Genomic DNA, 13,375 nt, shown 5'->3' with positions numbered 1-13,375 from the left:
GTGTTTATTACAAGAGTTTAAAGGTGCACTATGTAGTTCTGGGGAAGACATTTAAATCAGAAGAGAAAGATCTTCATTGGCTGATTTATGCCCAAACAAACTAAATAAACAAACTCTTCAACAACACAATTCCATCCTGTTTTACTTTGTTTATATATGGCGGACCCTGCCATCTTTCTAGCTTCAAACAGTGTTGTGGACCTTATTTTCCTCTTGTTGAACAGCTTGTTTATTCAGTAATGGAAAAAAGTGTGTTAATTATTAGCTCATTATTGTAAATATTAAAATTCTGAGTTTAAATTTCTTCTCCAAAACTACATAGTGCACCTTTAAGGCAAGAGTTAAAGAAACAAAATGGTGACGTTACAGGAAAATTAAATTTAGGCTTAAACGAAGTAGTGGCACGTTTATTTTCTTTCTTTTCTTGTGGTCAAATCAGAGAAGTCTTTTATACTTATTGGTACTTGTCAATTTCAGTAAATGTTTTTAAAGTAGGACACACCTCGCAAGAGGTTCACTTAAATCATAGCAGTAGAGGCTGAGACATCAATTCAAGCTTTAAAAACACTGGATAGCATTTTTCTTTATCTTCTCTGACTGGTAAATTAATGTGTCTTTCAAATCCCACGCTTCAGTTTGTAATGTAGGTTTTCTATAAAAAAGACTGCAGCCCAATCAACTCTGACGACATCATCCTGTTTCTTTCATATTTATTTTAATTTTGTAACCCTCCTCGAGAAACCACAGAAGACATCACACAACTATTTTCACACGTTGAGTAAGAACTCCTCCTGATGACTAAACTGACTTTAATGTGGGGAAATAGGTGGAGTACCCCTTTAACATATTTATATTTATCTTTATTGTTCTGCTTTTATGCTGTTGGGGTATGGAGACCGAAGTGTTTAATATAAGATAAATAATCATAGGAATAAATGCAGGTAAGACATGGAATGAAATAATATAAAATCAGTCCATCCTTAGGCTGCCTCTTCTCACAAAAATGTTTGCTTTCAGTGTTGTACATTTTAATCTCATAAAACACCGGTGCATCATCCACCAATGTGTATTATTCATTAAATTGATACTGAACACTTGGAGCCTCCATATTTGTTTGTGTGCCAGTGAAAGAAAAAGGAAGAAAAAACAAATCATGTGAGAAGGAAACTCCATCTGCTGAGGAAGGCCATGAGATGTGGTCGGAAGCAAACAACAAGTAAGTTGACCCCCTGACCCTGAATTTATATTTCTGGGTGAATTTATCCTTTAAAGCTACACATTAAGAGAGTGTAGAATAAAGTGTCAAAATAAGCTCTGTTGGATTAAAACTGTTACATAGGCTCATAATAACACAGATGTAAAGTGTTGAAGAAGAGAGTGTGTGTTTTTGTTATTATGACAGTGAACTAGTGATAAAACAAGAGTTTATTAAAGATATGAGTTACTGACTGATAAACCTTCATCATCACTCCAGATCTCACAGGTCGAACAGTTTCTTATATATTTGTTATTTTACATGAAATCTACAGTTTAATAAAATGCATTTCTTACATCAGCTACCAGATATACTAGTCTATAATATTTGCAAAACTTCCTTGTGTCTCAAACTTCCCCCTCCTCTCTTCAGTGTGTCTCGCTCTCCCTCTGTACCAGCCTCTGTCCGTTCTTCAGGACCCTCACCCGCCTCCTCCTCACCACCCGGCTCCCCCTCGGTGGACCGGGCCTGCCTGCGGTGGTGGTGGTGGTGGGTCGGTACCGGGCCAGGCTGGCCACCTCTCCCCTCAGGCTCAGAGCCGAGCCGCCCCCCGCCCCCTCCTCCCCCTCCGCCTGCCAGTAGCCGTGGTGACGTAGGAACGGTTCCAGGGTTGCTAGGCGATGAGAGAGCTCGGTGATGCGCCTGCGCAGTAGGGAGACTTCCCTGAACAGGTCGTTGACGGACTCGGACAGAGGGCGCACCCTGCAGGAGGAGCAGAGGAGGCTCAGCTTCACACAACAACAACAACAACAACAACAACAACAACACGTTCATCAGTAAGAACTGTTTGTCTGTTGATTATAACAGTTACAGAAATTAAAAAAGAAATTAAATTGTACAACCGGAGTAAACTTGAAATGTATAAATAATCATAGCCTATTTCTTTTTTATCTTCCATTATCTGAAACCACTTGTCCTTTTCAGGGTCACAGGTAACAGCGCTAACCACTGGTTGTAATATTTGTGTTGTTAAAACAATAATTAAACAATAATTATTTAATAAGAGAGTGCCCACACATCTTATTTTATATAACTTTCTAATATTGGCCAGGCTGCAGGATCAACTTAATGACATCAGGATTTTAGTTTTCAAACTTCAACTTTAACAACAAAGGGAGGGACAGTTCAGAAGCCTATTTAAAAAAAACAAGAACATGACCTCATTGTGCTTAATGGTAGCTTCAGCTCTGGATGTTGTAAATACATTTAGATAACAAAATTAAATAAAACTTAATAAGAACTGGCCACCCTTTTGAATTCATACTCCAAACGAATAGGGGGCAGCATATCACCAGTGTGACCGCTAACTGCTGCTACCTGTAGTTCAGACTTTTTATCCCAATAGTTTTGACTTTTATGTCATAATTATGCCTTCTTATCTCGTAATTTTGACTTAAATCCCATAATTATTACTTTTTCTCATAATTTTGATGATAAATGAGTTCCATTTCTTCTTCTATAGCTATCACATAAAATCAAATGAATGGGAATAAAACCTTTAAGACTGTAGTAATGTGTAATAAACCAAACTAATGCTGCTCAGACAGCATATCTAGGATACATGAGAGGTGTCAAAGTTACCTGGAGTAGTCGGGCAGCAGTGTGCTGGGCTGAGAGTGCAGTAAAGTCTTGATCTCATTGAAGATGCGTTTTCCCCAGGCGTCTAAAACTCTGGTCACACTGCGCACTGAGGCCACATTCACACTATCGGCTGAAACCCAAACACAACACCATCAGGCTTCGACCGACAGAAAACAGCCTGGATGAATGGTGAACATTATGAAAAGCACATGTGTGATAATGATTGTAAGCTCCGAACAGTTATCTCATCTCTGCAGAGCTGCTCAGATTGCTGCATTTCATTCAGGTCACCAATAAATTCTCTTTATAATTCACAACTTCAAACGTTTTTGTCACTCAGTGATTTACAGGCCCCCGTATCTCTTAACACGCCACAGATCAAACAGAGGCTTGTGATTTACCTCCCTCTCTGTAGTTCCAGTACCCGTAATCCAGTTCATTCTCCTCGCTGGCTGAACGGGCCCCAGTCGCCATGGCAATGGCCATCAGCAGCATCAACGGAGAGGGAGGGGCCATGATGAGCAGACAGACACTCCCCTCTAAAAACAAAATCCAGAGAGAAGAAGAAAAACTTCTTTTCATGTTTTTCTTCTAATGCTGAAGACACGAAAACAAAATCAAAGAGGTGATGAAACACAGACTTCATGTGCGCTTCATGTGCAGCGGCATGATAACCCACAGCTGCCATCAGGGTTTAAAAGTTAAAGATGTCCACACACATCTGTATCCAGTGGTGGAAAGTAACAAAGTGCATTAACTTAAGTGTTTTTACACATACTTCTACTTTTCTTGAGTATTTCCACTTTCTGCTGCTCTGTACTTATACTCCAATGCATTTATTCAACAGTTACTTTTCAGATTACATATAAAACACACAATCAGTTTAAAGATATGGTGCATTGTTTTAAACTAAACTAACCAGCTGTTCATGAATATGTTAAAATAAGATCAGTTACAACATTATAGCATTAAATACTGTTTGATCATCATAAATATGATGCTGATGAATAACTAAATAACACTGCCAGGGGCCGTTGTAATAAAGTTTACTTTTACTTTTGATGCTTTGAAGTTCATTTTGTTAACAATAGTTCTGTACTGTTACATTTCGTCATATAATTGTTTGCACCTCAAAAATACTTTTTCACTGTCTGTGATTGCAGTGGTGGAAAGTAGCTAAGTACATTACTCTGCTCATTTACTTTACTTGAGTATTTCCTATTTATATCCTACTATTTACTTCAACTACACTAAAATGGTAATATTGTACTTTTTTCCCCACTTCATTATCTTATTAAAATTAATAGAAAAAACCTTTTAAGTCCTTATTAGATGAACTATAACGTCATTATGTGTTAAAAAGACAATATAAGTGTCAACAACAGCATAACAAACAAGCTTATTGTTAGGTTATTAGTCATTTATAGGTGCTCATAAGAAACGTATTAAAAAGTTTGAAGACCCTAAAAAACATTTATAAAAGCCTCATGAGCTTCTTATAATTGTTTATAAAAGATTAACTGGCACAATTTGCAAACTGTTACTTACCTATTATTTCATTAATAACCTTCACTAAACATTTGATTACTTTATTAAGATGAATATATATACTTTATTGTGCCTTTATTAACAGTTAACTATATGCTTTTTGCAGCACTCGGCTCTTGATTGAGAACAATCACTTGTTTGGGTAAACATTTAATCAAAACTGTGTTTTATGGTCTTTTAATATATGATAATATTGAAAAGCCACATATAAGGACTGATTTATCAACTATTACAAGGATCCTAATATGAAGTGTTAGTCTGGAGTATTTCACAATGTGTTATTTCTACTTTTTCTCAAGCAAAGGGTTTGAATACTTGTTTCACCAGTGTGTGATTGTCCCGGCACAGGTAGTAAAGTTCCTTCAAGTCTTTGAACTTTAAAGTTACAAATCCATAAATCAGTAAAGTACTCTGTGATTACTTCTACTACTGCGACACTTCATAAGAGCGCAACTTAAAAAAAAATATCTGCAGCCTTTTTGTCCTACTCTGTTAGTGGTGTGTGTGTGTTATAAGAGACTGACCACAGTGACAAACCAATAAAGTTTCTAAATCTTTTTTTTTTTCCCTCTAATCCCATGACTCCAGGTTCGGAGTGGAAAAAACAAGAGTGGAGGTGAAAGCAGGCGCGCCAGAAAAGAGGACAACGAAAGGGAAAAAAAGAAGCGGGATTGCATCCATATGACAAAGTCTGTGAATCACACTGGACAATAATAAGCCGGTGACTCATTGTTGAGGAATTATAAATGTTTTCAGGGGATATGAATTTGGAGGCTGATCAAAGCCGGTGTGAAATAGGCGTGCGTTAATCTGATGCAGCCTGTTTCACATCTGGACAAACGTATCAACAACTATTAAGCCCCAAACCAGCGTCAGCTCACTGTGATGACTGTGGCTGGTGTTTGTGCTGACATAATAACATTTTCTAACTTTGCAAACTCACAGAGCTCTGGTACAAGTGTCGCAGGCTGGAAACTGTTTTGGAAAAATGAGCAAATGAGGCGATACTCACGACTAGAAATGATGATGATGCTCCGCAGGAAGTCCTTCTCCGATCTGGAGTGAGAACACCAGATGCCTCTGCTGCTCTCGCCTCTCCGCACTGTCACTGCCCTCTTCTTTTCCCCTTTTCCTTCTGGTCTCTCTCTTATTTTCTCTGATGCTCTCTCCACCCTCTGCTTGCAGCGTTAAATACAATTAGAAGGAGAGTGAGCCACTTTTTAAGAAGCTCTTTACACCCACAACACACGCCCACCTCACTGTGACATCCAGCTGCTGCCAGATGTGTTGCACGCCCTCTTCGTCTTTAAGATAGTCTCATTATGTTTTTGTCCCTCCTCCTCTCTATAGAGCAGACAGGTATATGTGTGTGAGGCTGTAATGTCACTCTGCTGCAGGATCGAGTTTCTAGACAAATGTGCTGTGGTCTCCTCAGAAGTTGAGTTATAGACCTTTTTCATCTGTCTCTGCTTCCCACCGTCTGCCCTTTACCCTCACAAAAGCAGCCCAGAGCCTGAACACACCTCAGAGCCAGATTTGTTATAATTCTGCCAACTAAAAGAATGCAGAAAGATATTTCCTCTAGAACTGAAGGAGAGCAGCTGAGAATATTTACCCCATGTTTACTGCATTTAGGAGAGCAAGAAGTTGTCTTTTACTGTCTTTAGAGTATAAAAATGTTCTGCTACTCTGCATTTTAACTCCACTACAGAGAGAAACTGTACTTTTTACCCCACTACATTTATTTGACATCCATTACGATTTAAAGACATACTTGTGATCATTGCGTAAAATATGATGCATTTCTATAAGTTAAACTATATAAAGTAGCTCCACCAGCCACGGCAATAAAATGCTGCTTAAGTCAGTAACATGAATGGAGGAGGATTATACACAGTGGGCTTTTGAGAACTTTAACTCAAAAAAAAAAACTTTAACTTAAGTATTTCCTCCAGTGGTCAAAGAAGTAATTAGACCCTTTATTAAAGTAAAAGCAGCATTACTGCATCACATATTAACAACACTCTATTTTGATTAAAAGTCCTGCATTTGACTTCACTGAAAGTATGTAATATTAATGTATGTATGGTATCAGAAGTAAAAGTAGTCAGTATGCACAATGGCCTTGTCATGTTGTATTATTATGTTAATGATTTATTATTATTAGTGATGCATCAACAAGTACGCTGAACTTTACGCAACGATTAAGAGGAAATTAATCAACAATTAGTTTGATAACCAATTCATCATTCAAGTAAACTAGTACAATTATGTAAGTATTTGTACTTTACTTGAGTTCTTATGCTACTTTATACTTCCACTCTACTATTATGGAGGCCAATGTTGTACTTTTTACTGCACTACATTTATTTGATAACTTTAGGTACTAGTTGATTACTGAATCCAATAATCAGTCGACCCATTTACATTCATGTATATATATATATATGAATGTATACATGTACTTTATCTTACAAAACTAGATACTTCCAGGCTCTAAAGTTTAAGAATTTGCTGCTGTTCGTGGTCTTACAGTATCGTAAACTGAATATTTGAGGGTTCTGAACTGTTGATCGAACAACACAAGAGGTTTGAAGACTGTTTTATCGAATGATGATTTGAATAAATAACTATTAGTTGCCACCCTACTTTCATGTTAGCAGGTTGAGGTGACACTACTTTTCAATACTTTATATTCTCTGAGGTAATTTAATCTGTATCAATGCATCATATTCTATAAACTGATCATATGTTTACTCTATTAGATCTTTTTTTCTGAAAAGTCAGCAGGAACTATAGCTCAACTATAACTTAACTTAATATAAATTAAAATTAAAACTTAAAAGAAGTACAGCAGAGTAAAAAGTACAATATTTACCTATGAAATGTAATTGTACAGTAAAGTTCCTCAAAGTTGTGATGCAATACTTTAGTGAAGTTCCTACTTAGTTTCCACCACTGGAGACTTTATAAATCAGGGGATATTAGGGATTTAATCCTCAATGTTTTCAAGCAAATAACATATTTTCTCTGCTCCAGTTACAGTGTGAAACACAGTCTTTCCAGTGAAAAAGATCAATCTGCTCATCTATCAATACTTCTGTGGAGGGAAGGATTTGTATACTAAACTCCCCAGGAAAGAGGAGAGATAAAGATCGTCAGAGACGGGATATGAAATGGAATGAATTATTCTTTATTGACTGGCATCCAGATGTTATTCAAGCTCTCTCTGTCTGTTTTCATGCTGCAGCTGAGGTGAGGTCAGCGTTGGCCATCGATGCAGCCAGAGAGACAAAATGGTGAAAAGAGTCAAGTGTAGAGTCAGAGAGGAGGAAAGAGGCATCGAGAAAGGCGAGGAAAACAGACAGACGGACATATCGGGTTAAATGATCGTAACCGCTGCACTTCAACATCTGCACACCTCTGCTGGCAGCTTCAGAGAGCGACTCGACAGAGAGTTACTGCTGTGGAGGAGCCACTGCACCATCCACAGCTGGTTCACATTAACAACAGGCAATTTGTCACCTCTAGCTGAATTCCAGCCTCTCTCTCTCTCTCTCTCTCTCTCTCTCTCTCTCTCACACACACACACACACACACACACGCACACACACACACACACACTATTTTCACCCTGCCTGTGTGAGTCTTTCCCGTCCTCTGCCTTTTTAAAAACCACATGACGAGCTGTGTGCGCTCATGTCTCACACTTTTGTTTCTCCAACACTGTCTCACTGTGGAGGAACGCCAACATTGCACTTCACATCTAGAGGATGACGTAATAAAACAATGCAACCAGAAATACTCACTTTTAACACAATTCAAAGCAAGTTAGGGGCCTTTTTTTTTCAGTTTTATCCTACTTGTAGATCTATCTTTGCTTTCAGGCTTTTTTGTTGAATGTCATGAATCAAACAGTCTTTTCATTAGCTCTCTGCTCCCTGAGCCCCCAGTGAGTCAGTGTCCTGAAATAAAACGGAAAAATTACATTTTGAGGAAGTCATTTTGCCAGAAAGAGGAAACCCAACAGTTTATGTACCAGCAAAACTGAGAAACTCTGAGCAGATACACGGAGCAACCTTAACAAAGCAGAAGACCATAAACAGCCCCGCAAAAAACCTAAAAATCACAACATGGCAGCTCGAGCACTTTGGCATCTGCCTTTCACCTCAACCTGGATCTTTGTGTTTTTCTTCTCTTCTGTTTGCTCAGGAATCACAGAACCAAGTAAGGCATTCACACTATATTTTTACTGACACTGGACATTTTGTGGATCGATAATGTCATTTTGAGATTGTTTTCAGCCAAAGATTTAGATCCAAAGTGTAGATATGTGTTTCTTTAGCATCACATCAACAGCAACTATTGATTACTTTCAGTGGCAATTAAATTGTAAATTATGTGTCACAGTTTCCCAAGTCCCAAGTTTAAGTGTTCAAGTTGCTCACTTTGTCTAAAGAACGTTGTAACACCCCAAAAGATTGACTTTATAATGATATATAAGGGAGAAAAACACACAAATCCACACATCTGTGAAGCTGATTGATATGCTTAATAACTGACATCAACAGCTGATGTTTATCAGTTCCTAATGCGTTATGTCTCATCACAGAACTAAACCTGGAGAGACGAGTCTTCGTGGCCTTCACAGGAGAAGATCTCAACATTGAATCTACCTTACAGGTGCCACCAAACCAAACCGGCGACACCTTGACCTGCCACGATCCATTCCACACACAGATATTTGACTACCCCATCCCTCTGACGGCCAACGAGATGACAACCTTTTTTCAGACACTGAAGCTGAAAAACCTGAATATTTCAGGAGAATACTCTTGTCAGTATAAAAGTGCTAAGGTGTTCTGGTTTCTTCGAGTGAGAAGTGAGTACAAAGAGGAAGAGCATGTGATTGAAAGATGAAACTGAAAAGGATTTTTATGGCACTGAATCAGTTCTGTCTGATCGTTAAGTAACACTTTGTAATATCATTAATAAATGGTACATTTTAAGTAAATTCAACTTTAGTTAATAGTTATTTCACTGTTAATGGACAATGAAATTGTAATTATAATTATAAAGTATTATAGACAAATCAGGTGAAACTTTACAATAAATAATTGCTTTTTAAATGTTTTATAAAGTATTTCATTGTTTGTTTACAGTTGAATTGCTATTAACTACAGTTTAGTTAACTATAAATTTACCATTTATTAATGATGGTTTCACCAGTGTTACCCGTCTTCAGGTTGGAGGTGATAACAAGGTGTGACTTCTCTGTGAAATGCTTTATATCGTGCAAACCATAATAATGATCTTGCAATCTCAGAAACCTTTAACCTAAAGTGAAGACACACTGGATGTGGCGCAATGTGTTTCAAAGTCCTCTCCTGTTCATCTTCTGTTGCAAAGCACTGTGAGGTTGGACAGGGGGTTTCAGGGGCGTGTCATCCAAAGATATCAAATTGTGATCAATCTTGAAGACGTTCACAATCTTTTCAGGCGAATGATAGAGGTTGTGGTATTAACACGTGCATTATGGAGGATTTAGTGGCATCAAGATTGCACATTGCAACCAACTGAGCAACCAACCATCATCTCACCCTCCCCTATGGTGTCTGCTTAAAATGCTAAACCCCTATTTAGAGCCAGTGTTGGCTTGTCCATTCTGGGCTATTGTAGAAACATGGTGGTGCAACATGGCGGTCTCTGTGGAAGATGGCCTGCTGTCCTCTAACTTCTGTTTCCAAACAAATAATGCAATGTGAGTTATAGACGGCAGCATGGTGGATGAGGAGCACCATGTAGTTTTGGGGAAGAAATTTTTATCAGAAGAGAAAGATCTTCATCGACTGTTTTTTTTTAAGCCTAAACAAACGTTACAGATGTTACATGACTTTGTTTATATTTGGTTACATCTGCCACCTTTCTCGCTTCAAACAGTGTTGTGGGGACCTTATTATTAACATTGTAAAATTTAAAATTCTAAGTTTGAATTTCTTCTCCAAAACTATATATCTCCCCTCCTCATAGTGCAAATGAATTAACAAGCTATTTCAAGTCTGGCTATCGTCCAGGGCTTTTCAAAATTTAGATAAAGGATTGTTATTTAGAACGTGATTGTGATTAAATAGATCGATATATTACTTGTGTGCCGATCGCAGACCCCCATAACAGGCCAAGGGCTCAGACCTTTACATTCCCTAATTTAAATTATTTAGTTTTCACAACTGAAAAATAAACATTATATATACAAAAGTACTGGAAAAAAACAATGCACCTTTTTTTTAGACAGTTGTCAGTTTGAGTCTCGTAAATTCCCTCTGCTTTAACAACCTGGGTTAAAACTTTTTAATGAAAGAGTATTTTTGTGCTTAGCAACAGACATAACTAATGAATAGGCTAATTAGCCTACTAACAACTGATCAAAGGAATCTGGAATTTGGCCCAAAGGCCATCAGTTAAATAGGTCTGCCCTCGGAGCTTTCTCATCCCTTTAATAATTATGTGGCCCTTCGGATTTATTTTAGTATCCCTTGGAGGGTCCTGATAGGTTGTGAGCTACTGAATATGTAGAGAGCAATTAATGGTCTACCATGGATGCTGACAATGAACTCAGTTTATCCCGAAATAAGCAAAAAGTCCATTGATCTTAAATATTTGTGGCCAGTGGATTACTTGCCTGACAGATGAGTAATTTATCAGCCAACCTCTGCCGTCCAGTTGTGGTGCATTCCTGGCGCAGACTGACAGTGAGCGGTGTGTGTTTTCCAGATGACGGCTACAAGGAGCCCACAAAGGACTACACAGAGTTCATCATAGTGGCTGTCTTCACAGCTGTGCTGCTGGTTTTCAGTGTGGTCGGTTCAGTGTATGTCTTCAGAGGACATTGGGTAAGATGTGCAGAATTTAAGACAGCCAGCTTGTCATTTGTCATTGAGAGAATTTGCCTTGTTATAGACTTAAACTGTGGTGTTATGAAGGACATGAAGCTGACAAGCAGAGCCGTCAATAAGTCCCATCTTTTCTAACTGATAAATCGTTTCACTCAAAATTAATTGGCAACGAACTGATTGTTTACTCATCTTTTCAGTCATTTTTCAAGCAAAAGTGGCAAATTTTAAAAGCTCCAGCTTTCAAATTCTTAAGATTTGCTGCATTTTTTTGTCTTGTGTGATAGTAAACTGAATATCTTGCAGTTTTGGGCCATTGGCTTCACAAAAAAAGAAATTTTTAAGACGTCACCCTTGGATTTAGGAAAATGTTACAGGCATGTTTCACTGTTTTCTGACAGTTTATTAACTAAACATGTAATTAATTGAGAAAAAATAAGTTACAGAATAGCCAGACATCCGTTAGTTGAAGCACAAAATCATGTCAAAGACAACCATCAGATCACCTCAGAGGATCCTGTACAGATTTCAGTTGAAGCCGCTGCTCTCCCAACATCTCCTTTTTAAAGTGTACTCGGCTGGATTTCCTGCAAATAGCCAACAGTTCTCTAATATCAGGTAGTTTTCTATTACCTTGCTGCTCTTCTTAAAAAAAGAGCATCTTAGATACACCTGTGATTAACAACCACAAATCAAAATCCAACCTTCCCTTTGTAAGTAAAAATAATTTAAAAAGTTGGGTAGTGGTGTGTGCAAAAAAGTAACTTCTCAGAAGGATTACTTGGGGTGCTATTTTAGACAGTGTCATATTTCTTGGACAAGAACTACTTACTCTTCAACCAGTAATGTATCTTCATGGCAGCACAGTGTTTCCTGTGATAATTGTGTTTTCATACCTCAAGTCTATCCAGATATCCAGTATATCAAGTGCAAGGAATTAAATTCAAGCATTTGACAACTTTGAGTTAAATCACAACAAGTCACAAAAGAGAGAGTAAGTTGCTGTGAGGTACATCACAAGAAAGTCAAGTACTTTAGTGTAGTTTGTGTTCTTTGTGTTTTTTTTATTTTTTAGAAAGAACGCGGCACTGACAGCGGAAACGCTGGCAGAAAACGAAAGCGGAACAGAGAAGACAGTAAGGAGACGGAGACGGAGAAAGACAACGTGGATGCAATAACAGCTACGTCTACATCTTTCTATGCCGTAAGCACCTTTCTTCTCATCAATGTATAGACAGACATATTTCACTTCAATTGAATTGTACCACCTCATATTCATCCTTCATCTTCCCTGTACTCATATGTTCATTTTTATGTTTCTTGGAAACTGACATGAGATATTCTCTCAGAGTCTAGAGGCTCGGCCCAGGTCCATTTATGATGTGCTGGACCACTCGGCTGCCAACAGAGAGCCAGAGGAAAGCAAAGCTAAACCCAAGAAAAAGGAACCCAAGAAGAAGGAACCCATGAAGAAGGAACCCAAGAAAAAGGAACCCAAAAAAACGGTCAGTGTGAACTTCAGGTCACATTTTCTGTTATCACTGGAAAACAATAAAACCTGCAGTTAGTGACCTGTCCTCTACTTCTTCCACAGATGGTGCAAACCACACAACCCCAGAATGAGGACGTATTTGAGTCTGTCTATGAGAATTTTTGAATCGTGAATAATCTTGTTTCAGGAAACTGTGATTTTTATGTCAGTGGCTGAGATGATCTCAGTATGGTTTGCTGTGTCATTGTCACCACCAGTCACAGGAAGAGATTTAGATTCTTTTTTAAAGTAAACGCACCAATTACAATGTAAAAATACTGCATTATATGTAAATGTATGTTGTAAAAATAACTCACCTTGCAGGCAAAATGACCTCTACGACCTAATGCATTGTACTGTTGGTGTATTATTGGGGATATATTAACAAGTATCCAGCATTTTAATGTTGTGGCTGGTTTCGGTGGTGTTAAGTCTAACTTTTTTATTTACTGTCAGAGGTATAATTTACTGTATAACAATACTTGTTATGTAAACTGTGAATCTGCAAATTAGCAAGTAACTACAGCTTTCAGACATGTAGTGGAGTAAAATGTACATTAAAACAATAAA

At 37.9% G+C, this 13,375-nt stretch overlaps 2 protein-coding genes across 2 annotated transcripts; one reads left to right on the top strand and one right to left on the bottom strand.

The window, feature by feature from the left end:
* Positions 1-1,407: 1,407 nt before the first annotated feature.
* On the bottom strand, positions 1,408-5,627 carry LOC311266298 (uncharacterized protein). The gene is made up of 4 exons (XM_084368589.1): positions 5,397-5,627; positions 3,238-3,375; positions 2,837-2,966; positions 1,408-1,957 (listed from the first exon to the last, which is right to left on the bottom strand). Exons 2-4 carry the CDS (start codon positions 3,350-3,352, stop codon positions 1,624-1,626), a joined length of 579 nt encoding a protein of 192 aa, XP_084224715.1. The 5' UTR covers positions 3,353-3,375; positions 5,397-5,627; the 3' UTR covers positions 1,408-1,623.
* Positions 5,628-8,468: 2,841 nt separating this feature from the next.
* On the top strand, positions 8,469-13,356 carry nfam1 (NFAT activating protein with ITAM motif 1). Its single transcript, XM_084375181.1, has 6 exons — positions 8,469-8,611; positions 8,997-9,266; positions 11,156-11,274; positions 12,350-12,478; positions 12,624-12,779; positions 12,869-13,356. The coding sequence occupies exons 1-6, from the start codon at positions 8,518-8,520 to the stop codon at positions 12,929-12,931; spliced, it is 831 nt and encodes a 276-aa protein (XP_084231307.1). The 5' UTR covers positions 8,469-8,517; the 3' UTR covers positions 12,932-13,356.
* Positions 13,357-13,375: the final 19 nt, after the last annotated feature.

The sequence above is a fragment of the Pagrus pagrus genome, assembly GCF_965226575.1.
Source record: "Pagrus pagrus genome assembly, chromosome: 2".
NCBI classification, from domain to species: Eukaryota; Metazoa; Chordata; class Actinopteri; order Spariformes; family Sparidae; genus Pagrus; species Pagrus pagrus.
Note: the sequence above shows the minus strand (reverse complement) of the source record. Positions and strands in the feature narration are given on the sequence as shown.

What these genes read in the sequence shown, in the direction of transcription:
- LOC311266298 (XM_084368589.1), bottom strand. Translation starts at nt 3,352, where the DNA reads ATGGCCCCTCCCTCTCCGTTGATGCTGCTGATGGCCATTGCCATGGCG. An exon ending in CTGGAACTACAGAGAGGGAG is followed by an intron (nt 2,967 to 3,237) that starts GTAAATCACAAG and finishes TTTGGGTTTCAG; the next exon opens with CCGATAGTGTGAATGTGGCC. An exon ending in CTGCTGCCCGACTACTCCAG is followed by an intron (nt 1,958 to 2,836) that starts GTAACTTTGACA and finishes CTCCTCCTGCAG; the next exon opens with GGTGCGCCCTCTGTCCGAGT.
- nfam1 (XM_084375181.1), top strand. Translation starts at nt 8,518, where the DNA reads ATGGCAGCTCGAGCACTTTGGCATCTGCCTTTCACCTCAACCTGGATC. An exon ending in ATGTCTTCAGAGGACATTGG is followed by an intron (nt 11,275 to 12,349) that starts GTAAGATGTGCA and finishes TTTATTTTTTAG; the next exon opens with AAAGAACGCGGCACTGACAG. An exon ending in AAAAGGAACCCAAAAAAACG is followed by an intron (nt 12,780 to 12,868) that starts GTCAGTGTGAAC and finishes CTTCTTCCACAG; the next exon opens with ATGGTGCAAACCACACAACC.